Source organism: Loxodonta africana, chromosome 3, assembly GCF_030014295.1.
Source record: "Loxodonta africana isolate mLoxAfr1 chromosome 3, mLoxAfr1.hap2, whole genome shotgun sequence".
NCBI classification, from domain to species: domain Eukaryota; kingdom Metazoa; phylum Chordata; class Mammalia; order Proboscidea; family Elephantidae; genus Loxodonta; species Loxodonta africana.
This window is the reverse complement of record NC_087344.1, coordinates 119,005,341-119,032,442: the sequence shown is the minus strand read 5'-3', so window position 1 is coordinate 119,032,442 and position 27,102 is coordinate 119,005,341. Positions and strand designations below refer to the sequence as shown.

Genomic DNA, 27,102 nt, shown 5'->3' with positions numbered 1-27,102 from the left:
ACCAAGAGTAGTGAAGGGAAAGGCAGTACATAATATGGGGGAAGCCAGCACAGCATAATTAAGGCAAGGGAAGACACTGAGAGGTATGCAAGAATAAAAGGCAACAATAGGGAATGCTATAACTGACAATCCTGAAACAACAGTAATAACAAACAGTAACTTATGAGTGGACACATAGGTAGATACGCGTGCTGAATAGATATGGGAGTGCGTATGGGAGTACATTCATGTGCATATGTAGGTTTGGCTATGGATATTTCTACATACATATTTGTATATGCTGCATATATGTTCACATCTGTAATAGAGCACACAGGGGCAGAGTCATGGAAACATTCTAGACAGAGGCAAACATCTCGTTGGACTGAGTTACTGGGCTTGAAGGCTAGGGGCCATGGTCTCAGGGGACATCTATGCCAATTGGCATAACATAGTTCATAAAGACGACATTCTACACCCTACTTTGGTGAGCAGCGTCTTGGGTCTTAAAAGCTTCTGAGCAGCCATCTAGGATATAACTATTGGTCTTTTTTCGTCTGGAGCGAAGGGGAGTGAAGAAAACCAAAGACTCAAGGAAACAATTAGTTCAAAAGACTAATGGACCACAGGAACCACAGCCTCCACCAGCCTGAGACCAGAAGAACTAAATGGTGTCCAGCTACCATTACCGACCATTCTGACCAGGAACAGAATTGAAGGTCTTGGTGGGGGGGGGGGGGAGGGAGCGGAGAACAAGATTCATATTAATAAAAAAAGGCCAGATTTACTGTCTGAGAGAGACTTGAGGAACCCCTGACTCTATAGCCTTTAGACACCCTTCTAACTTGGAATTGAAACCGTTCCTGGAGATCACCTTTCAGCCAAGTAACAGACCAAAAAAAAAAAAAAAACATTGCCGTTGAGTCGATTCTGACTCATATCGACCCTATAGGACAGAGTAGAACTGCCCACAAAGTTTCCAAGGAGGGCCTGATGAATTTGAACTGCCAACCTTTTGGATAGCAGCTGAAATCTTACCCACCATGCCACAACAGACCTGTAAATAAACAATGACAGATGTGAGGAAAGTGCACCTTAGAACAATCATCTGCATGAGCCCAAAAGGGCAACTTATGCCCAAGAGCAAAGATGAAAGGACAGGAAGGGGCAGGAAAACCTGATGAATGGAAATGGGGAACTCAGGGTGGTAATGGGGAGAGTGCTGACACATTGCGGGGAGTGCAACCTATGTCACGGAACAATTTGTGTATAAACTATTGAATGAGAAACTAATTTGCACGGTAAACCTTCACCTCACCTAAAGTGCGCGCGCGCGCGCGCACACACACACACAGAGAATTATCTATATGAGATTAAATAGACAACGGTAACTCAAAAACATAGACGAGAACTTTAAGGGGCAGAGCTTAATGGTAGTGAAACAATACGGATAGGGATAGGGAGAATGGTCACAAAATGTGAAACATAAAACTATTGTCAATGAACTGCATATATTTAAAAATTGTTGAGTGGGGGTATGTTTTGTTGTGTATATTTTCACACACACAAAAAAGTCTCGAAACAACCAACTCTCTTAAAAGGAGCCAAGGCATGTAAGAACTGAGAAAAAAAAAAAAAAAAAAACATTGCTCACGCTCATTTTTTAAGGGCAAGTATATAATCATTGTTAATTATCTTAATTTTGATCTAAATTTGGAGAGAAAAAGATGGTTAAAAAAAAAAATGAAAGGAGAGGAGAAATCCAAATTATAAAAGGAGGAAATAAATCAACAGAAGAGATAAATCCCATGACTTAAAAAAAAAAAGAGGGGGAACCTTGAAAGCCATTATAAAATTTTAAAGTATGGACATATTCTAATGAGGCTTCTAGTTTAAAGCCTATTTTTCTTTGGCTTTCCTGCAGTTTTCAGTGTTCAGAAGTCTTTATATTGAGGAAAATGTTCAGCATAAGTGTTTATTGGGACTTAAAAGAACTTTCTTTCTATACACAGTTATCTGGCTACATATCTGGCCATTCTGTCAAGTGTTTTAACTCTGGCCCAGGCGAACCATATTTACCTAATTAGATTGGCTGCTTTCCCTTTTTAAAATAGTCACTGAATTTTAGAAGTTTCTGTTATTCTAATACTAAGCTGTCTTGTCAAATATAGTTTTGCCCAGTGTGTATGTATTTTTTTTGAACACATGAGAGGTTGGTACTGAGATCTCAATCATAAGTGCCTCTCCTATCCTCCCATTATTAAAATTTATCTTTCCCTCTTTTCTTATTGAATTTTTAATTTCCAGCACCTGTGTATTACAGAGGAGGCCTGATGTAGGTCACTGGATCCCATCATGAATAATTAGGAAAAGGACCGTCCCCGGTTTCCCAATACTCATTAACAGAAAAACACAGCCCTGGATGCCTTATTATGTTTTTTGACTCAGGAGTACTACAGGTCTGCCTGTGACTGCTGTGTGAACTTTTTGCTCCTGCCAAATACATCAGCTGGAGTGGAAACATTAATTCATTTTAACAGAAAGATGTCAACGTTGCTCCTGAAAATGTGCTGAGATGCTGTATTTGCAAAGACTGTCTTCAAGAAGAAAAGAATAAAAAAAAGGACAATAATGCTTTTAACACTGTGTCCTATCTTGCAATCCAAGAATTGTCCTACTGTTCCTACATTCTCTTGGTCCAGGTTTTCCCGAGAGTAGGAGATACAGTGAGACTTGAGAGAGCTGGAACTCAACGGGACTGCATTATTTTTCAGGGTCTCATGGGTTTCCCGTCTTTGACAGTGTGTAGTCTTACCACTTTTCTATTGCTTGTTTTAGAGAAAATATTTGAGTTTTCCTTCTGTGACAGGTAGGTATCTGCCTTACACAGGTTCTGGCTTTTGCAGGTTTTACTGTATTTACTCTGAGTTAGAAATAACTAGACGTCTTTGCTTTTGGAGTCCAGGAAGAGTAAAATTGTTCCTTTGAGAGAATGAGGCACATTTCTGGGTCTTGTGGCTGACTCTTAAGACTGGCAGGTTATTTTTTTGTTCTTGTTTTGCCCCCTTACTGCACTGCTGATTCTGCATTTGTTGAGGCAAGTCACCTTATATCCTGACAGAGAGAGTACCGAAATTCCCAGGTGGGAAAGCTTGAAACCCCTTCCCACTCTGGAAACTACTAAGGGTTTGTAAACCCAAAGGACCTGAGTTAATTTAACCCCTAAGGCTGATCATGCAGCCGCACAAGAAACTTTCAAAATCTCCAAACTGAAATAGTGAAACCTGAGCTGCACTCGAAACCCATGCCAGAGTATAAAACTGTCACCACAGAAGGCAGTGAGGAATGACACATGGCTGATTTCTTTTTCTCTGCTGAAGACGGAGTGGGAATGGAAGGAACACTCTGATGAAGATTAGCTAGGTAGAGATTTTGGTATTTACGAATCAGTTTCCCATTTTGTCAGTGTTTTCTGAAAGTGACTTTTGTACATCCTGTCTCCTAAATGATCCCTAAAAGTAATGCCTCCCCACCCCCGCCCCCCATATCCCCTTCACCTGAGGCAGTAACATCTTGAAACATTGATCTATTGGCTGCTAGCTTTCATTAATTTCATCCGTCCCTGAAGGTGGAGCTGCATTGGTGCCAGCTAATTAAGACCTACTTAGGGCAGCTCAGGGCCCTTTATCAGCCCAGAATTAGCTTTGCTCTTTTTAATGGGGTCTCAATTATTGCTTAATTAAATAATGTGTCTGCATTTGCCAACATATTTCTGAAGTAGAATACAAGCAGCAATTGCCCACCTGCCCCTAGGTGGAATATCTCACATGGGATCTTTATTGCTTCTCCAGGAAAATCAATATTCCCTTTGCATCTGTACACAGCCAGGCACATAATCACATTCTTCCAAGTGTTGAGCATGGTGCCATGTCAGCACCTCTAGGGTATTTCAGTCTTAAGATGTATTAATGCAAATGTGTCAATGTCATCAGGCTAATATTATTGATGCACACCAATCATTCAAAAAGAAAAGATCCATTTTGTCCAGATTGTTTTCAATATATGATCTTTAATTCCAAAGCTTTTTGGAAGCAATGAGAGTTGCTATAGAATTCACAATTCTTGTTTTCCAGAAATTTATTGGGTAAGTGAAAATCTAAAGGCAACCACTGCCCATAGGACCTAGAGTTCCAAAGAAAACTGGGCGCCAAAAGACAAAGAAAGAAAGCAGATTTCCCTTTTTGTTCTTTCAGCCCTTCCCACAAGGTCAGCCTTTCTGATTACCAAGCCAAATAATTTTAGTCAGTAACTGAGAAGATAGCAAATTAAATTTCATTTGGCTTGAAAAGGTACTCCAGTATGCTGATGAGTGGGCCTAAACTTATCCTGAGAAATTTAGCAGAGTGCATACTTGTACTACTCCATGTTTCTTCAATGAGGAATCCCTGGAGACAAACATAAACTCACTAAAAAAAGATACAGATGCCCAGCTTAAATTTGGGGAGGGATATTTTTAAGAGAGGATTTTAACACTTTGAAGAAGTAAAGCAAGCTGAGAAGACTGATTTTTCTTTGAGGAACTGCATTTAATCATTTCCTATCATGTATCACTTTAACTACTAGTGACACAACTTTTTTTTAAATTCTATAAATTATACATCTTAATGGTGACATGATCTCTTCATTAAACACTTGATGATAAAAATGAATACTTGCTAAAGAGTTCCAATAAATGCAGACAAACCAACCAAACTAGCTTTAAAACAAAAGTAAAATTGGATGTACATCCCTTCCTCACCACTCCCTTGCCCCTGCTAGGATGTGTACCACTTACCTTACTCCTGCTTACATAGATGAAAAACATTAAAAACTTTTGTTGGGGTATAACTAACACGCACTTTTGTGAGCATGGCTACAACATGAACGCTAGGCATTAAAATGTCTTATTTAATGCAGAATAATCATAAATTGTTTATAGGAATAATATTGCCGGTTGTGCTGTTATTCTAAGATTGTTGCGTGTGTGTTGTGATATAAAGCAGATGAATAATTACACTGCTGTTTTTGGGACCTGTGATTGTCAGCATGGTAGAAAGAAGAAACAGATGTAAGTTGGATGAGATAAAACAGAAACCTGGTAGCCTTGAATTTGAATTGGAAGTATCAGTCTGAACTCATAATGGTTTTATCTTTAAATACAGCATTTATTGTTCACATACTAGCTCTGTCCACTGAAAAGGCAAAGAAACAAAGACCAACCCAGGATCAATGGGTACCAAGGGTGTCAAGATTATGGTCTCTTAAATACCATTTCCTACTATAAGAAATCAAGGTTCATTAAACAAATGTCTGAAACCAGCTCTGGGTTATGTCTGGGTCAGGATATATACAAGAGCCTGAAACATCCTCTGATACCAGGAAGCAAAGAAGCTATCAAAGACTGCTGAGGGCCTGTCCAAAGGACTCAAAAAACAATTTGAAGGGATTCCCACAGGCCAAAATAGGACAATTTCAACATCAATAAGGATAATTTATAAATTAAAACACTTCAAATATGTTTCACAGTCTGTAAGTTAACATGAAAATAATAAAAATAAACTTAAAAAAATTTTTTTTTTTTTTTTTAGATGATGCTATGGAGTCAATTCATGAAACCTGGTCAATAAAGAGAAAGGATCTGTTCTGTATTATATCCCTCATGGTAAACAAATGGTTAACGAGGGCAAGTTTTACTTTATAAATTATTTCAGCTAATAAATAAAAAGGGAATGATAAAATATTGCCATTTTGCAACCTTTAATGTATAATTTGGAGCCCCGGTGGTACAGTGGTTAAGAGCTCAGCTCCTAACAAAAACTTTGGCTGTTGGAATCCACCAGCTGCTCCTTGGAAACTCTATGGGCAGTTCTACTCTGTCCTATAGGGTTGCTATGAGTCACAATCGACTTGATGGCAAGGAGAGTTTACTTAATGTATTATTAGATGTAGTCAATGACCATTAATGGTTGCTTGGATCATAAAAAGAGGGAAAACCAGAAAGTATTCCTCCTTACAGAAATACCACTTAAATAGTCTTGGCAAAAGTTTGGGCAACATGCAAGCAGCCAAATCCAGATTGTGAAAAGCTCTACAGAACAAATGACTAAGTGTCTTCAACAACAAAGAGAGAGAGAATGAGAGAGACCTATAAGCTAAGACAAAAATAGGAGATATTAATCAACTGCAGCGTATGAACCTTATACCAATTCTGGTCTGAACGTCTGAGCAAATGTATGGACTGCATGCTAATCCTGATTTAAACAAACTGATAAAAAATTTATTTATGAGATAACTGGAGAAATTTGAAAATGGATTAAATATATAAAAGAATTACTGCTTTTTTAAAATAAAAGTGTTTTTAGAGAAAATTTAATAGCAAATTAGTTTTTTTTTAAAATAATATTTCATTATGTTTTAGGTGAAAGCTTGCACAACAAATTAGGTTCCCATTTAACAACTTTTATACAAATTGTCCCATGCCACTTGTTACAATTTTGACAATGTGTCAGCATTCTCATTATTTCCGTTCTGTTTGTTCTGTTTCCAGTGATGTAGCTTCCCTGCCCCTCCTTGCTGTCTCATCTTTGCTTTTGGGTAACTCTTAATTGTTTGGTCTCATAAAATTGTTTAAGGGATAACATTACTTATGGGTGATGTTGTTTATTTTATAAGCCAACCTATTATTTGGCTGAAAGGTGACCTGCAGAAATAGCTCCAATTCCAAGTTCAAAGGGTATCTTTGGGCAATAGTCTCAGGGGTTCCTGCAGTCTCCATCAGTTAATAGATCTAGCCTTTTTTGGGAATTTGAGTTTTATTCTGCATTTTTCTCCCACTGTATCCAGAAACTTCTACTGTGTTCCTGGTCAGAATGGTCGGTAGTAGTGGCTGGGTACCAGCTAGCTCTTCTGGTCTCACGTTAAAGAGCTTGTGGTTCCTCCGGGCTATTAGTTCCATGGACTAGTTTGAGCCCTTGATTTCCTTCATTCTCTTTTGCTCCATATGAGTAGAGACCAATAGTTGTAACTTAGATAGCCGCTCACAAGCTTTTAAGATCCCAGGCACTACTTACAAACTGGGACATAGAACGTTATCTTTATGAACTATGCTATGCCACCTGACTAATATATCCCCTGAGACTATGATCCCGAGACTTTTGACCCAGTAAGCCAATCCTGCGAGGTGTTGGGATATGTCTAAGAAAGCTCTGTAACTGTGGTCCATATGTGCTTTGTGATATATGTGGATATATATGCAGCACACACTAACATGTGTATACATATGTCTACAGGTACACCTATACAGGAATGTGCATTTACACCCAAGTGCCTTGATACACACATATATGTATCCATATCTACCTATGTCACCACATGTTTTTTGATTGTTTTTGCTGTTGTTGCAAAATTATGTTATAGCATTTACTGAAATCGTCCCTTTTTTTTTCATGTATTTTTCAGTGTTTTTATTTACCTTGGTCAAGTTGTGCTGACTTCACCCATATTTGGGATTGCCTTTCCTATCACCAAAAGTAACAAGTGTCTACTATCTAGAAAGTAATTCCCCCTCGTTCTCCCTCCGATCCCTGGTAACCATCAAAGAACTTTGCTTTCTGTGTGTACATCTCTTCTTTACCTTTTGTAATAGTGGAACAATACAATATTTGTCTTTTTGTGATTGACTTATTTCAGTCAGTACAATGCCCTCCAGATCCATCCATGTTATGACGTATTTCGCAAACTCCTCATTATTCTTTATAGTTGCATAGTATTCCACTGTATGTATATACCACAATTTGGTATATACATTCATCCATTGATGGGTACATAGGTTGTTTCCATCAGTTATCCACCAAATATGAAAGAATCATGGCTAGAAAAGCCAGGGGTGGCCTGCAGTGTGACTGATTACTTTTGTGTGGCCTTTCTAGCCATAGTCTTGTAAGTCCCACCCAGGTGATTAGATTATGTGATAGGATAATTGTGGCTTACCAAGGGGATTGTTCAGTTTTGCCTTAAAAGAGAGCCAATTCCAGAGCAGAGAGGAGGAGTCCACTACCACCAAGGAAGGAGAGACCCAGCAACAGAGGCCTTGCAGCAGGAGGTGGTGGGATGGGCTTCCTAGCCCATGGGGAGAGAAAACAGAGTACATTTGGGTAGTGACTGAGGGCCAGGGAGAGGTGTGCCTGCAAGCATAGCTAGAGAGGGCCTGTCCTGATGGAAGAACTGTATCCTGAGTGTTCTCGAGCCTGAATTGTAACTGTTACTTCCCTAATAAACCCTGTAATTGTGAGTATGGTCTGTGAGCTCTGTGTGGCCACTGTAATGAATTATCGAACCCAGCAGAGAAGTAGAGAGTGCTGTGGGAGGGACAGTTAGTGTCAGAATTAGTAAAGATGGTAGAGAAAGGAGGCTTGTCTGGCCTCTACCTCATGGGAGTCAGCCTTGTGCTGTTGATCTTGGTTCTCCTTCCCCCTTGTGGAGTTGGAGGAGGTCAGACACTATCCCCAAGCCATTTTTACACCATTTTTTTGCTACTGTGGATAACGCTGCAATGAATATAGGTATACATATGTCCATCCATGTCACTGCTCTTATATCTCTGGGATATGTACCTAGAAGTGGGGTTTCTGGATCATAAGGTATCTCTATTTCTAGCTTTTTGAGGAAGCACCATACCGTTTTCCACAGTGGTTGTACCATTTTACAATCCCATCAGCAATGTTTATGAGTTCCAATTCCTCCACAACTTCATCAGCATTTGCTGTTTTCTGTTTTTTTGATCACCGCCATTTTTGCAGGGGTAAGAGGGTATCTCCTTGTAATTTTGATTTGTACCTCTCCAGTGGCTATGGGGTCACTACGAGTCAGAGTCGACTCTATGGCAATCAGGTTTTTGGTTTAATGGCTAACGATCATGAGCATCTTTTCACATATTTGTTGGCTGCCTGAATGTCCTCTTTGGTGAGGTGCCTGTTCATGTCCTTTGCCCTTTTTTTTGGTTGGATTGTTTGTCCATTTTGTTGTTGAGTTGTTGAAGTTGTCTATGCATTTTAGAGATTACAGCCTAGGAAACTGTACGGGGCAGGTCTACTCTGTCACATTGGGTGGATATGAGTTGGAATTGACTCAAAAGCACACAACAACAACCCATTGAATGATACCAGCCAATTAATTCTACCAAGCAAACTTTTTTCCCACTATACAAACAGCTCTCCTCATTATAAAAAAAATTTTTTTTTTTTAAAGAAAAATGAATCTCTCAAAGCTATTCTTTCCCAGCTCTTATTGTACAAGCCACACATTTGTGATAGTATTGTCTCACCGTACACTCATGGCAAAGGCCAAACACTTAGGAACAAACAGCATGCTAAGCTCTTCTCTAATACCCCCAAAGGATCCTAAGGCTTATGGTTATGACTTGGGGGTGCCCTGAGGGCTAACTATGAGTAACGAAAAACCAAATCTATCTAATTAATTGCATTGCTCTAGGCTATTAAAAAAACAGAAATTTCTGAAGCCCTTTGAGAATTGTCTTGTTTACACAGAATATTTCTTTGAAGCACCATACCTAGTCCTGTTATCTCCATTGCCTGTCTCTTTTGGACAGCTTATGCTGTATCAATTCAAATTTAACCTTTAGGATTCTTCTTGCTAACTCTAACAGTAAAAAGGGTCAGTATTATAACTATTTCCATCTTGCATTTTATGTGAAGCTGTGCATTGTTGATGCTCAGAAGTAGAAAATGTTAAATTCAAATCAACTCAAGATATCAATATGAGAGTCTGTCCACATAAGATTTTAAAATTATTATCACCATTCAAATTATACCCAGAGATATCAGAAGCTGCACCCCCCCACAAGCAAGCATACATCCCAATATGTTTAAAAGTTTAGATTTAATAACAATAAATAGTTAAAGACATATATTCTGAGGAAATCTGAATGTTAATACTGGAATTATAGCCAATGCTCAGTTTATCCATGGCATTGCACAAAAAAGCAAAATTTACAGATAATTTAAAACTTTAGTCATTGGTTTCAATATCTTCCTTCAGCAGCTCTTTATCAGAGCTAAAGATATGAACCGACCGAGATCTACTGATTGGTGATTCCACTCCCCTCCCTTATCCTGCTTCCGTTCCTAAAGATGAAGGAAAAAAATAGCCGGCAAAAGAGTTATATGCGAGATGACCGTGATGAAAACAGAGGAGCGAGAAGAAGCAGGAGCAGAGGATGGGGAAGAATGAGGCAAGTAGGTCTGAAGAAAAGGAAGTGGGAAGGGGAGTTTACAAGATGCTGCAGGAGAAATAGATGTAATGAAAAAATGCAAGTCAGTATTTGGATAATTGAGTGGATGGTATTTATACCCCATTTCTCTTCAAGGATTCAACTATCAATGATTTTAAACCCATTGCTGTCGAGTTGATTCTGACTCATAGTGACACTACAGGACAGAGTAGAATGGTTTCCAAGTAGCGGCTGGTGGATTTGAACTGCTGACCTTTTGGTTAGCAGCCAAATACCTAACCACAGCGCTAAGTGAGATATAATTTCAATATGGCATTCTGCTTAATATTTTAGATACCACGTTATGGTCTTCAAATCACAAAGCCCATCTGCATACGAGAAGCTATACGACCTTACCAGAGAATCAATAGGTTATTTTGTTTGTGGCCTCAGGTAAATTTTAACCACAATTTCCCAAGGAGTTTCGGTCAATACATAATCCTAAGGTTCCTTAACATTTCTATGTTTTGAAACAGAAATGTATGGGCTTCCGCTTTCAGCTAAAATCCAATTTTTTAAAAAAATTTAATCAATAGCAAATTGAGCTAAATAAGAAAAGATCTAAAGATATCTTAGGGAAGCATCCAGTGTTTTCGAAGTCTCAAGCCAGTCAAAAGGGAAAGAGAACAGAAAGTAGTGTAGGTGGAATAATGAGGCCTTGCTGCTGGCTCATCGAGTACCTATAACAGTAAAAAACACATAGCAATCGATCTGAAAAGTTACTCTGTTCATTTGATAATCATCACAAGGACTCAGCAAAGACTTGGTATAAAAGACAAGAAGGCTGCTTCAGAGAGGACTCACCTGTCTTTCCCAGTTTCTTTCTTAAAAACTCCATCACAGTAGCTCATGCGCTTCTCTGTGGTCACATAAATTTGGGCATTCGGATAGATGTCGACTGTCTTTTTCAACATGTTGTAAACAATGCCATTGCCATCTTTCCTCATGTTACGGAAAGGGCCCCAAATAACATAAATAGTAGCGTTTGCCTCTTTGAAAAAATAATCAGGGTTTTTTAGCAAAAGGGGAACACTGGTATGGGATACAACGCGGATCATTGTCATGCGCCCAACATCTTCTTCGTAGCCCCTGGTGGGGGCATTGTTCATTCTCCAAATGCAGGAGGAGCGATCTATCTCACTGCCCACCTTCTGGCCAACCATCTGACCTGAGTTCGACACTATGGCACAAAGGTCACAGTCCAGTTGCAAAGGCTGAAAAACAGAAAAACAGGAGGTGGGGGAGAAATAGGTAAATCAGTAAATTCCAGCTATTCAAACAAGCTTCTCTGGAAAAAGAAAAACTTCAGGCATTGTGTATAATTGCTGAGTTTGGGAATAGCTGTGAAAACTCTATATAATTTACAGTTACTGCCATAGGTTAGGAAACCCTGGGGGGGTAGTGGTTAAGAGCTACGGCTGCTAATCAAACAGTTGGCCATTGGAATCCACCAGATGCTCCCTGGAAACTCTATGGGGCAGTTCTACTCTGTCCTATAAGGTTGCTATGAATCAGAGTTGGCTCTAAAGCAACGGGTTTGGTAATGGGTTTGCCACAGGTTATCCAGCTAGGGGCATGCTTCCATTTAAAAAGTAAATACATAAAAAGTTATAAAAATCATTTTAATTTCTCTTCCCACGTCTCAGTTTAATTAAATGCAAAATAGTCATTTTCATTCAGAATTGCAATTTCAAATGAAAAGAGAAAATACAGAAAGATGCTATCTCTTTCATAAGAACAGTGGCTAAAAAAGAAAAGCAAAAGGAACAAATCCAGGCATCATTTCTCCATTTTACTTATACGTGTGAATGGTTATGTAGTAGCTGATTAAAATATGAAGAGTTCAGCAAATAATGACATATCTTTTCAGAACCCAGTACAATTTATGACAAGTCCCAGGCTATCAAAATATTAAAGACCCTTAAAAAATTCTCTTGAGTTACCGCATTAACTGGCCTTTGTGCCTATGTTTAATCTTGATGGATAAGGAACCAAAAACCAAACCAAACCCATTGCCATCAAGTCAATTCCAACTCATAGAGACCCTATAGTACAGTGTAGAACTGCCCCATATAGTTTCCAAGGCTGTAAATCTTTACGGAAGCAGACTGCCACATCGTCCTCTCAAGGAGCAGCTGGTGAGTTCGAACCATTGAACTTTTCAGTTAGCACTTGAGCACTTAACCACTGCACCACCAGTACTCCTTAGGATAGGGAAAGGCCTCTTTTAAGAAGCCAGGAAAGGCACGTACATAGACAGTCTCTAGAGCTAGTCTGGTACACCACCCTCCGCTTATTAACCAATGAGGTAATGGAAGAGCCAGGGAAGTTAAGAGCTCTCAGCACTTGCAGATGATCAGGTTGCTGGGGTAGATTCAAAATCTAGATCTTTTAACTCTAAGGCCACTGCTCTTTCCATTACCCCCTGCTTTTTCTCTTGCTAAACAAACCAGATAAATTACTTTTGCCCCTTGCCTCCCACAGGAAGAAAAGCCATCCTATCTTTTAAAGCAGTGATAAAAGAAGCAATGTGCTTTGTTGTATACATTTTTCTTATCTTCCTTCTATGAGAGTCTACATTTTTTATCTGACATTTGATCCTGGATTTTTATTGTGCTTATTGGTCAGTGGTCCCTCTTGTGCCAGATACTGCCCTTATTTTACTTTGTGTGTTGTACTTTAATTTATTGTTTAATTATGTCTGTCCACTAGACATGCACTCTCTAAGAGCAGAGTCAATGTCTGTCTTCTTGATTTTATTCCCACTTCCCAGGAATCCCTGGAATAACTTAGGGGCTCAATATGTAATGGTTAAGTTAGGAAATGAACTGAATTAAAAATAACTTATAAGAAGTCTGAGCACTTAAGCTAGTATTAGTGAAGAAATGGACTTTTTCAATTCATTTGGAATTGTTGACTTAGATGAAGATAGAAAAGCAACCCAGAAGTAATCAGTATAAGGCAAAATATCAACAGGTACAATTTAGGTGTCACAATGTAGATGGGTAAATTGAGAAGCAAAGTGCCTCAGAAAGGTCATCTGGATAATCCTCATAGAACTTTAATAAACCATCTCCAGCACTGATAGTAGGTACTCAAAGTGGTTATTGAAACTGCTATGTGCCAAGCACTGTTCCAGGTATTGGGGATTTAGCTTGAAAAATAAAAACAAAAATCCCTGCCTTCATACAGTATCAGGAAAAGGGCAATAAATAAATCAGTATAGTATATAATATGTTAGATGGTGATAAGGACTAAACAGAGAAAATTAAAGCAGGGGAGGGGGTAGGAAGTATGTGTGTGTGTGTGTGCATGTGTGTGTGCACGTGTGTGTGTGTGCGTGCATTGGTGGAGTGCTCAGGGAATGCTTCTCTGAGAAAATGATACTTGAGGAAAGACATGAAATGAGAGGGCTGGCCTTGTGGACATTTGGGAAAAGGACATTCCTGGCAGAGGAACAGCAAATGCAAATGCCCAAGGCGAGAAAGGAGCAACAGAGAGAGCCGTATGGAAAGCCAGTAGGCATGCGGGCCACAGAGACAGCAACAGAGCCATCACTCAAGGCTTTTTACTGAGTGAGATGGGGAGCTGTAAGAGGGCTCTGAGGAGAGGAGAGACTGATCTGACTTATGTTTTAACAGTTCGGGCTGCTGTGTGGAAAACTGACACAAGGAGGCGATGGCAGAAATAGAGTGAAGAAGCTACCGCCGTCCTCTTGGCAAGAGAGGATGGCGGCTTGCACCAGGTTGAGCAGTAGTAGGTATAGGGAGCAGTTGGTGAAATTCTGGATACATTCTGAAAGGACAGTGTCTTAGTCATCTAGTGCTGCTATAACAGAAATATAACAAGTGGATGGCTTTAACGAGAGAAATTTATTCTCTCACAGTCTAGTAGGTTACAAGCCCAAATTCAGGGTGTCAGCTCCAGGGAAGGCTTTCTCTCTTTGTCAGCTCTGGAGGAAGGTCCTTGTCCTCAATCTTTCCCTGGTCGAGGAGCTTCTCAGGCGCAGGGGCCCCCAGGTCCAAAGGACACACTCTGCTCCCGGTACTGCTTTCTTGGTGGTATGAGGTCCCCCTGTCTCTTTGCTTGCTTCTGCCTTTATATCTCAAGAGATTGCCTCAAGACACAATCCAATCCTGGAGGTTGAGTCCTGCGTCACTAACACAACTGCCACGCATCCTCCCTTATTAACATCATAGAGGCAGGATTTACAACATACAGGAAAATCATGCAATACTGGGAATAATGGCCCAACTCAATTGATATACACATTTTTAGGGGGACATAATTCCATCCATGACAGACAGGCCCCTGGATTGCCTGGTAGATTGAACGTGGGATGTGAGAGAAAGAGAAGAGTCAAAGAGAACTGCTGATTTTTAGCTTAAGCAATTGGAAGACAGGAGTTACCTCTAACTGGAAAGGAGAAGGTATAGGATCAGCAAGATTAGGAGCTCTTTTTCAGACCTGTTATATTTGAGATGCCTTGAACACAGACTCCTGCATCAAATTTCATAGCAAAATTCCTCTAACTGCTTTAACACCATCCCTCCCCACCTTTTTTTTTCCTGATTATAAAAGTAATATGGGCTTGTTGTGGAAAACTTAAATATTTTTGGAAAAAAAAAAGAATAGATAAAAGAATAAAAGTATTTCCATATTCCCACCACTGTGATTATTTTTTTGTATTTTTCTCCTTCTCTCTATATTTTAGACAGGTTGAGAACATACTGCTTGTACAATTTGGCAGCCTTCATTTTCGGTTTAATTGTATATCATTAACCTTTTCTCATGACAATAAATCCTTAGAGGTATTTTTTAACGTCTGTGCAATAATCCATTAAATGGATATACCATAAGGTACCTGACTATCTGTCTACTACTGGGCGTTTAACTATTATCCTATTTCTTCTATTATAAAAAAGTGCTTTGATGAACAACCTTTGTAAAAATGGCATGAGGGCAGTGTCTGATCTCCTCTAACTTCACAAGGGGGAATGAGGATCAAGATCAACAGCCCAAGGCTGATTCCTATGAAGCGGAGGTCAGACATGCCTCCTTTCTCTGCCATCTTTACCGATTCTGACACCAGCCGTCCCTCGCAGAACACTCCTACTTTTCCGCTGGGTTCGATAATTCATTGCAATGGCTACACAGAACTCAGAGATCATACTCATGATTATGGGATTTATTAGGGAAGTAAGAGGTTACAATTCAGGCTCTGGAACACTCAAGGATACAGTTCTCCCATCAGCACATCCTCTTCTCAGCTGTGCTCGCAGGCACACCTCTCTATGTCCCTCAGCCTCCGCACAGAGGCACTCAGCTTTCTCTCTCCATGGGTGGGGAAGCCCACCATGCTGTCTCCTACTGCCAGGCCTCTCCTGTCACTGCTTCTCACCATCTCACTCTCTCTCTCTCTGTTTTCTGCTTCTAAGAGTTTCTCGGCTCAGGGACCACAGGTCCGAAGGACGTGCTGGTTTCTAGCTGTTCTTCCTGGGTGACGGTGGGATGTTCCTTCTCCCACTTCTAAGGTGGCTCATTTCAAAACCTGTGGGATGCCAAAACTGGCCAGTCCCTTTAGTGGGTCACAGTTACCCTGTCACACAGTACCACCCAATCACTTGGGTGGGAGTTACAAGACCATGGCTAGAAAGGCCACACAAAAGTGATCCATCGCAATGCAACCTTGTATTATGGATGCCAATAGCTACAAATGCTTTTTTTTTTTTTTTGCTAAAGATTAAATTCACTCAAATTCACTTCTTTGATTCAGTTTTTGTTGCGTACGTAAAATATGCTAGACTGACAAAGGGCCAAGAACAATCCACTTGGACAGCCCACGAAGGTCCTTTTACAAGGTGTTTCATAGCTCTGCTATCAAGAGGGCTGTACATCATCCCTGCCACAGTCAGGCTTCTAAACTAAGGTGGGCAACAGGTGGCCTCCACCTGGCCCCCAGGTTAGAATAGGCCTGCATAAGGTAGGTGAGAAAATTACAGCACTTGGAACTGAAGTTTTGTAGGTTGGTGCCATAGTAAAGACTTCACCAGTGGTCAAATGGAGGCATAAGGGGATGCGTCTTGGGGTCAGGCATTGAACTAAGACTCTTCTCCCATCTAGAAGCCTATGTTCTTTTGAACAACAAGAGAACACAATGTTCTCCCAGGCAGGCAATTTGCAGCAGGCTCAGATATCCATTACACTTAACTAAGGCCTCCAAACTCACTTAGAGTCATGCCAATCAATCCCTGATTTAAATTGTGTGTGTCAGATGGCACATACCAACTTATCACCAAGATGCACGTGGTGCAGGGAGGTTACAATCCAGTTACTGCTCCAAGAGTTGGGTATGGCTTCCATATTTAAAAATTAAAAAAGAAAGAAAAACCTTGGATGCGTTCTTATCTACAAAATGCAGCAATTTGTACTGGATTTCCCAGTCATTAGTGTGAATTAGCCGGTTCTGCTGTAACAAGACTTCGTTTAACTAATAAGAACCAGCATACTCGTTTCGCTTGACAATTGTAACCTCTGAAAGTGATCAATTAAGACATCACAATCTGTTGCATGACAACACATTGGGATGCCACAGCTGTGCAGATTATGAGGTCAGCAGCTGACTAACAACTTGAGGGCAAACACTGTGAACAACAGCCTCTTGTTCATGTGACAAATATGTAATTGGAAAGAATGTTAAGAATGCAATGGCTTGGGGATGGATGGTGATCTTTAAATTATCCTCTTCTTCCAAACTGTTCACTTGGCCATATAGTTACCATGACCCGAATCTTAAGAGACTTTCATTTGTCTTGACTCCATGGTCACAGTTCTGCCTAGCTTTCTGACTTTGTGAATGAGTTATCAGGAAACATGGCTGAACACGGTGACAGCTCTATTTACCAATTAGTTTCAGAACCATCTTTAAAGCATGTTGGGAGTACATGGCTAGATGAATGAAATATTCCTAATCAAAATCAGAAGCTTCAGGTAACATGAAGAGCTTGTTTAAAGCCCAAGGATTTATATATACTTTTGAAGGCATCTTCAAATTGCAGTAAGCCACGATAAAAAGAAATACCTAGATGTGAATGGACGGTTTGACCTAAGAGCTACTCTTATTGAGTTGTCTCAGTTTCTTTTATTAGCTTTATCACTGCAGCTTTTCATCTCAACTTTCTTTGTTAAAACGTACTGCTGTTTCTTGAACTTCTTTATATTATTTGATTTCGAGGCCTTGCTTGGAAATTTATTCCTTATGTCTCCACTAGCTCAGTTCTGCCTCAGTAAGCAGTTACTCTTTCTTTTTAGATTGAGGCCCTGGATTTTCTGAGACTTTTGTTAAGATTTATCTGGTTCCACTTTACCAAGCCCTATCTAATTTTGAATTCTTCTTTTTGGTTGACTTGACTCTTTTCATTAAAAATAAACTTGACCTCTTCATCTTTGTCTCTTGTGCACTCAAAACATCACTGTGATCAATGTTTTGGTTAGATTTTGGGCTGTGTCTGTAAACTGGAGAGCATCACAGATATTCAGCTGTACCTGTCTGGGTAAGCATGTCGCTGTTAAAGAAAGCCCACAAATGTCAAACACTTCCTTTTACTTGCCGTCTAACATACTGATCAGCACTATACTTGATTTGGATATTTTCTCCCCCTGAAAAAGTATACTCACTTTCTACCAGCGTATTTGGTTATAAACAGCTTGGGGAGAGTTACAAATTTGGTGACACCTATTAAACAACCAGGAAACCCTGGTGGCACAGTGGTTCAGTGTTGTGGCTACTAACCAAAAGGTTGGCAGTTCAAATCCACCAGGCGCTCCTTGGAAATGCTACAGGGCAGTTCTACCCTGTCCTACAGGGTTGCTATGAGTAGAAATCAACTCTACAGCAATGGGTTTGGTTTGGGTTTTACTAAACAACCAAGTAATTTTTATTTAGCACCTATTCTCGGAAAAACACTGTCAAGAGTAAAATAATTTTAAAGTTCTAATCAGTGTGAATTTTAACGTCACTCCACAACTCTGAAGGAGTGTGGGAGAGGTCTATGATCATCTAGGGTCAATTCATATGCTGTTTTAGAAGCCCTGAGGGATTGCTTTGAGTAAAAGTCCTTTCCCTGCTGAAATGAATCTTGACACTTTCCTCCCTACAAGAGCCCCCGAAAAAACCAAACCCACTGCCATCAAGTTGATTCCGACTCATAGCGACCCTATAGGACCGAGTAGAACTGCCCGATAGAGTTTCCAAGGAGTGCCTGGTGGATTCGAACTCCTGACTTCTTGGTTAGCTGCTGTAGCACTTAACCACTATGCCACCAGGGTTTCTCCTTACAAGATAGAAAGGACTTAGTTCTTGGCAGGGGCGTGGAGGGCGGAAGGGGTAAAACGGGATGAGAGAGACATATTTATTGATATACATGTGATCAAACACTTATTACATGCCAGTCATCATATCCAGCACTTTGTTATATGACATCATTTAATTCTTATAATAAATCTTTCAAGTTAGTCTGTTTTTAATTCCCATTACAGAGTTAAAGAAGCTGAGATAAGCCTAGCCAGTGGACACTGGATGTCTTTCGGGTTGAAAAAAGGAACATTTGTTATCTTTTATGAAATGCACTCACACTAGTGTTAAGAAGTGGGAGATATTAAAGAAACATTAACTATGAACTTGCACTATTCCTAATATATACATATGCAAACACATCAAATCTCACCCAGTTTTATATTATTATTTATAAGTTATAATACTTTTAAACATGCTGGTGGCCAGAAATTTCACCAAAACAGGACAAATTGTCTCACCTGATGACAGCCTCCAGAAAAATACTAGGGCTTAAATGTGAGCAGAATTAATCCTTCCTTTCTGGAAATTACATGGACTTTTTTTCTTAGTATTTTCATTTTGAAACATGGCTGAAACTTCATTCTACCAAGATAAACCAATCGTGATCCATTTTATTAGTTTCAAAATGGTCTTCCATATCTTATTCAATTTGTTTTCCAAACTATTCCTATCATGACAGTAGCGAGTTGTGTTTCTTTATCAAACAATAAAAGATTACTGTCCATTCTGGAGGGGACAAAAAGGCAATGGCAGATGATGTTACTGTCAAGCTGATCTCCGTGGCTGAAGGGACGACCCCCATCCTCAGCCCCTGCCTCTGCCTGAAAGCTTCCCTGGGGTGAATTCATTTAGAAACTCACACTGGCTGCTTGCAAGTCCTTGGAAATCAAAGTTATCTGGACACTACCAAGCTAGCCTCTAACCCTTAAGACTCTTAGGAAGATTCACGTACTTAGGAAGACTCTAGGATACTGGCTGATCCAGATACTATGCTCATACTATATGTCACTTTCCAGCCATGCCTAGTGTTATTTCTCTTATATGATTTATAGCATGAGTATTTGATAGGCACAAAAATGAATAAGCACAGGGCAATAGAGAAGGTCCTTAGTTCTCTGGTACTATGGGGAGAGGGTGCATTGTGTACGGATATTTTTATCTTTTTGTAAGGATCTGTGGCATTTTTATAATTAGTCAGCTTTAATCTGTCTGTGTTTAAATAATGTATACTTTTTACATACACATCAGAAATTGATACTTTTTTATTTAAAAAAAAGAACAATGACCAAAACTAAGCAGGTTGCTCGCCCTGATTGGCAAGTTTCGCGTCTCATTGAGTTAGAGTGTGTGTATTAGTTGAAGAACCATTCTGTTTCTCTGGTATAAATTTACACACACACACACACACACACACACAGTTACCCTCACAGAGCTGACATGATATAGCTCACTCTCCTGGGCCACTTTCTTCATCCTCCTCCTTACCCCCACCCTGGGAAAACTCCCCCTCTCTCTTCTAGGCATATCCACCCGACAAATTGCCCTGTCCTTTTTGAATGATATATTGGAACAACTGCCAAGCATTTTACATTTTAATCAGTAGGAAGAATGAAATATTTAACCTTTACTTTTTTCCCTCTGAATAAGCTTATAGACAATAGAATAGATAATTAAAGTCTGTGAATTAAAATTTGCAAAACAGTGTGGTTTCCCCAGCAAAGAGAAACGGCCATGCACGAAAGGTCACCTGTCAACCAGTTCTAGTTATTAAATCTCTGCATTTATCACTAAGGTGGCTCTATGGAAACCGAAGGTCAAGACATTAAATTATGAAACAGTCAGAATTAGAAAAGGTCATGGAAAACTCAAGTAAAATTTAACCAAAGCTGCTAATTTTACACCCAAGAAGCAAGCAGAAACAGCCAGCGATGAAAGGTAACACTGGATAGTGCTAATCTAGCTCCCAACTTGAGTCACATACTGAAAATGAACTTCTATTTGGTGTCTTGAAGTCTAAAAGAAAACTTGTTCAATCTCAAATAAAACAAGAGCTTCGATAAATATTTCAGAACAAAAATTATGTCTGAAACGCATCAGCCTAAATTATCGAAAACATTGTCTTATACTACTTTAATGGTCTCTTCCATTTCAGCCATAAGAACACAATTTAAAAAACTAGAGATGGGGCCCTCTTGGCATCTCAAATGTTTTGCAGGACAATTAGCAACTCACCACTAATTTACTCCTTTAATGTTGAAACAAATGAGATCTTTGCTTTTCATCATCCAATTTGAATGAATTTGAATAAAGCAGGTTGAACAAAACTCCAGAGATATGCTCTTCAGCTTGCGGTCATTTATTCCTCTACTCTTCCTGAATGCCTTTAGAGTTTTAGTTTTAGAGGCTTCAACATGTATAATGACGCCACTGGGGACTAGATTTTGCCTTTATTCTCCTTGATGTTCCTTTGAGGTCTCTCAAATGAAAGGTACAAAAGAGGCATTAACAGTCTGGCATTGTTTTTATTGCTTGACAAAGAAAAAAAATGTATTTTAATTTTTCCCATGTTTCAGGAATGATAAAGCAAGCTGTTTTCATCTACACTGAGTCACTTTCAGCAGACCTCTAACTGTGAGCAAAGAATTGTTAAGGCTGTTCTAGAGAGAAATCAACGCAGTTCAGCCAAGTCAGGCTGTAAATGTACTTCTTTACCCCTCCACAAGCCAGTATCTTCCAGTTAATGCAGCTTTCAAAAGCAGTATATAAATCACAGACTACGAGTAACAGCACATAAAAAGACAGATTTGATAACCCACAGTTTGGCTCTCACTCTCTGTGGATTTGGAATATGGCATTTACCTTGGTTCCTACCTGGTGGCATTACATCCAAACATAAAATTTAATGTAGGGCTGCATAAAAATGTTAATGTCAAGAAATAATTCTGAAACAGGCAACATAAAGCTATGCTTCTCAGTTGCCATAGATAATGTGCTCCCTTTATTTGGAAGTTCCTCGAGGGAAATGGATCCATGCAATCATATAGGCATACGTACCGAAGGAAAGCAGCTTACTTTGATCCCACTGGGGGTCAAAAAATCAGTCTTCTCAAACCAAGGAGGATTTTTTTTTTCTATTGATTTGAATAATGGAAATAATTTATATTTACCATCACTATTAGGTCATAACAAAATTTGACCCTGGCGGCGCAGTGATTAAGAGCTTAGGCTGCTAACCAAAAGTTTAGCAGTTTGAATCCACCAGCTACTCCTTTGAAGTCCTGTGGGGCAGTTCTACTCTGTCCTATAGGGTCACTATGAGTTGGAATTGACTCGATGGCAATTGGTTTGGTTTGGTGGCCAATTTACCTCTGGTATATTTTCCTCTCACTTAGGGAAGATGAGCCCAGGACAAATTGCTAAAATACTATCCAGGCATGTCATGTAAGAAAGAAAACTGATTCACGCTATGGTGTTATTTCCTTAGGATGCTACTCAGCTTTTAGGGAAGTGGCTCTCAACTGGCTGCACACTAATGACCAGGAGAGCTTTTAAAAAATAACAATGCCTGAACCCCAACCTAGACCAAATTAATCAGACAACTCTAAGGGTAGCACCTACACATAGAGTGCTTTGTATTTATTTTGTTTTTAAGTTTCACACTTGATTCCAATGGGCATCCAGGTTTGAGAAACAGTGTCCTGGGGAACAGGCCATCATAAAAGAGAAGACCCTAATCTTTTTTTTTTTAATTGTCCTTTAGATGAAGGTTTACAGACAGTATACACATTGTTCTATGACATTGGTTAACAACCCCGTGACATGTCAACACTCTCCCTTCTTAAGACTGGGTTCCCTATTACCAGCTTTCCTGTTCCCTCCTGCCTTCCAGGCCCTGCCCCAGGGCTTGTGGGCCCCTTTAGGAGACCCTAATCTTGACTAAAGGGATGAAAACAAAACAGCTTATTCAGGCCCTGGAGCCCTGTGTGGAAAAGATGCTGGGGCAGGAAATCCTCCCAGTAACCTCTCAAATACTACTGGATTGGCAAGCAGCACGTACACTTGAGATTAACCTTAGAAGTCAGATGTTTTGAAGGGCAAATGGAGAAGATATCGAAGTCTGCGTGCAGTATCACACACAAGAATTTGTATTTCCCACAAAGTTAGTGTTAAGTATATGGCATCAGAGGTTTGCTTAATATTCTTGCTTAGAATTTTCTTTGGAAGCAAGACAAATTATGTTACCACATAAATTCTCTTAATTGTCACGTGAATTTTTTTCCAGCATGTAAGGGTAGTAGGAAATTGAACATTCATTGACATTTGTTAAATACAGGTTTTGTTTTGTTTCATTCTCCAGGCTCATAGATACTTTAGCGGGTTTATAGTTTGAAAGGAAGGGGATAATGGAGATGGAGTGCTTGAGAATAAAAGGGAGGGGCCATTTGCAGTGTGAGACCCCAGAGAAGACAGAAGTCAATACGATAAAGAGTATAGTTGGATAGGTAGCTTTTGAAAAGGTAGACACTTCTTCCTCCAAGACAGAAAGAAAGAATTAAGAATAGGTGGGAAAATGTATGACTTTACAATAAGGAACTACAATCTAGAGTTCACCTCAGATTCCCCTAAATTTCTATAAAGTAAGCTGCTGAGTTAATTATTGAGAGAGGAGGTTCTTAGAGGTGAGACTGAGGGGATTTCAGAAGACAGACGAACTTTTGAGAAAATATTTTGTGCAAGAGAGCTGACTAAGGATAAGTGATTGCCAATAGTGCCTCAGCTGGAATTTAGAAAATATAGATTTGTGATGAACCCACTGGAAGGCTATGCATTTTCTCCAGTAAAGTTCAGGAACATAGAAACAGGAATAAGAAAGAAGCTAGTCAGGTTGATCCAGGGCCGGCCGGTGATTGCAGTGGTTGGTGAATTGACAGTTCGAAGTCAAAAAATAATTATGAGAACTAGAAAATGTGGATCCCAAGCTGAAAGTGGAAGAAAATGGTGGCAAAATGAGTGAGTGAAAGGGATAGAATGCATGAACATCTTAGTGGGGTTATGTACATTCACTGGAGACAAGGAGAGATATGTTTATATTATATATCCTAAGATTACACTTATTTTAGGAATAAGGAGAAAAATATAACTTGTATAGGCTTTGAGATAGGGGTCTATAATTCCAACTGGGACAGACTTCAGGAAAGCAGCTTGTAGTGTAAGTCATTTCTTCTGTTTGGAAATGCAAAACCAAAGCACAGGGGAAATCCAAATTCATTACTGTTAAAAAATACTAGCCTGAGAATGTCTGCTTCAATGTTAGTTTAGGTAATTCAGACCAGCCTTCCCATGGAAGACCACTAAAAGAACTTGTCAAAATATAAAAATCGTATCTTTAAAATCATAAAGGCTTAACAAGATAGTAAAGAATTACCAGCCCTATAAAGATTGCAGCTCAGTGAGGTATACCCAACACTGTTGTTGTCATTAGGTGCTGCCAAGTCAATTTCAACTCATATGACTCCATGTGACAGAGTAGAACTTCCCTATACAGTTTTCTTGGCTGTAATCTTTACAGAAGCAGATCGACAGTTCTTTCTCCTGTGGAGCCTCTGGGTGGATCGAACCAAAACCTTTCTGTTAGCAGCCAAGTGCTTAACTGTTGCACCACCAGGGCTCCTTACATCCATCACTATGGGCTGTTTTTGCCTTGGAAGCAATTGTGGCTCTAGAAGAAGTGGCTGAGCTCTGCTTCTGGCAGGATCTTGAGACTGGGAGAACAGAAATCAGAATCTGGGGCCCAGCAAGGGTAAATCAACACTCATTTTGGATTAGGATTCATAAGATGTCTTCTAAGAGTAAGTTTGAACTGGAAATAAATCAGTCTTGCAAAAACTGTCATCCTATTTCATATCAATACAATGACTCTGAAAACCTCAATTATGGAAAATGCATTAAACGGTCCTGAACTGCTAAAGACTCTAGCCACCTGGAAAAAAAAAAAAAAAAAATCTCCTCTGGAGGAAGATATTATCATCCTAAACCTCAAATAATTGCTACAAATAAATTTTCAAATAAAATGTCCAATACACTGTCAAAGAAACCCAGATATATGAAGAGATCAGACATCACTAGAGAGAACCAAGAGAAATAGTCCTATAGGGTCTCCAAATGTGGAATTACAAGACACAGACTAAAAGACCTGTGTTTACAATGTTCAAGGAAATAAAAGGAAAATTTGAAATTTTGAGCAGGGAACTGAAAACTACAAAAAGTAATGGAGTGGATATGAAAAAGAATCACTTAAAAATTCTAGAACTGGCAAATATAGTACATAAAGAACTCAGTGATGGACTGAACAGCAAAATAGACAACACTAAAGAAAGAATTTGTGAACTAGAAGAGAGAAGCAACTGTTAAGAATGAAACATGATATTAAAAAAAAGATGGGGTACAGACACAGAGAACACAATGAGACAGCCTGCCATTCATTTTTATTTGGAGTTCCAGAAGGAGAGGAGAGAGAGAGAATAGACTGGGAATTATTCAGAAATTATGAAAGACATGAATTTATAAATTAAAATTAAAAAGATCCAGTGATTTCAGATAAAGTAAATAAAAATAAATCCACACCTAAACATATCATAGTGAACCCTCAGAAGAACAAAAGCAAATGAGAATTTTTAAAAAGCAAAAAGAAAATCTTAAAAGCAGATAGACAAAATATATATATATATATATATGTTTATATTTCATATCCTAAAAATATTCTTAGTGTAGGAATAAGGAGGAAAATGTGGCAAGGGAAGATTTGCAAAATAGAGTCTATGATTCTCACTGAGTCAGGCTTCACAAAAGAAATCTATCATTTTCCTTTCTTCTGGGTTGAGAAATGAATGTACTGAAATACAGAAGAGACTCAGATTCAGTGTCCTTAAAAATAATATCCTATCACAGGCCAGAAACTTTATAACTTAACTCTCTACAGAAACAATGGAAATCACAAGAGAGTAGACTTATATCCTCACAATGTCTCTGAAAATAAATAACTTCCAATTTAAAATTCTATACCCAGGAAAAATATCCTTTGAGAATGAATCTGAAATAAAAACATTTTCAGACCATCAAATACTGAGAAAACTTGTCAGCAGCAGATGCACACTACAGGAAAATTTTAAAAGATATTCTTAAGACAAAAAAAGGAAATGATCCCACAGAGAAGATGAGAGATTCAGGAATAAAAAACAAAAAACCAAGTAGTTTTACTGAGAGGGGTAGGGGTGAGGGATAAATCTAAATGAATAATGTCCATATAAAATGACACAGCAATAACATCAATAATAATTTTATTATAATTCTTAAGGGACTTTAAAGTTTTGTACACAAACCCACATATACACAGAGGGCACTAATGGCAATGGAAATATTGCATTAAGGGTAGGGTTTCACAGCCGATTATTGTAACTGTTGTCAGTAAGTCGTACACCTGTAAAAAGCTGTGTGATAGATATATTTATGACAAATGCAAAAAAAAAAAAAATAAAGAATAGCTGCTGAGGCTGCTTATGTACAACCAATACCTCATGGGATTTGGTTGGTTGATTTGGAGGGTTAGGGTGGTAGTTTCATGAGACATCGCAGTTAATTGGCCTAATAATGTGCTTAATGCTTCTTTTCTATCTCCTAGTGAATTGTGTAGTACCTAGGGTCTTAAAAGCTTGCATGTGGCCATCCAAGTTACAGCAATTGGTCCCTACTCACCTGGAGCAACAGAGGAAGAAGGAGAGTCAGGAATAGGAGGAAGATATGGAAAGTGTGGCTATTGCCTCCGTAAACAACTGTCTCCTTTGTTATGAGACCAGAAGAACTTGATGGTCCCCGGCTACCGTTACGGAACATTTTGATCAAAGATTCTACAGAAGAATCCTGATCAAAAAGGGGAAAATGTAGAACAGAATTTAAAATTCTCATGGACTCCAGATTTTCTGCAGCCATGGTGGGTGAGTAAACCCCTGAAACTATTGCCCTGAAACAATCTTTTTAAGTTTTAAGCCAAAAATATCCCCTGAAGTCTTTTTAAAACCAAACAATAATTTAGCTTAACTAGTAAAAAATGTCTGCCTTGACCATTTTGCTCTTTTAAGAACTATCTGCAGAGGATCAAAGTGACAACAGGAATTGGAAAGTTTAGATAGGAACCTTAGGGGGCAATGAATTTATGTTAATAGGGGAGGAACAACTCAGAAAAGGACGGTGAGAATGGTTGTACAACTCAAAGAATATATTCAACGTCACTAAATGGTAGATGTAGAAACTGTTGAATTGATGTATGTTTTGCTGTGCATATTCTTAATGACAACAACAAAATAAATAAAAATTGAAAGAAAAGACTGACATAAATGAAGATACATAACATGTACATGGAATTGAAAACAGAATATTGTAAAGA

At 39.1% G+C, this 27,102-nt stretch overlaps 1 protein-coding gene across 1 annotated transcript in view; it reads right to left on the bottom strand.

Annotated features, from left to right (window-relative positions):
- Window positions 1-27,102, bottom strand: part of ST6GALNAC3 (ST6 N-acetylgalactosaminide alpha-2,6-sialyltransferase 3) — a 366,441-nt gene that overhangs the window by 235,564 nt on the left and 103,775 nt on the right. The window contains exon 2 of the mRNA XM_010591182.3: window positions 11,111-11,520. Coding sequence (XP_010589484.2) covers window positions 11,111-11,469 — 359 coding nt within the window. The 5' untranslated portion in view covers window positions 11,470-11,520. The remainder of the gene's footprint in view (window positions 1-11,110; window positions 11,521-27,102) is intronic.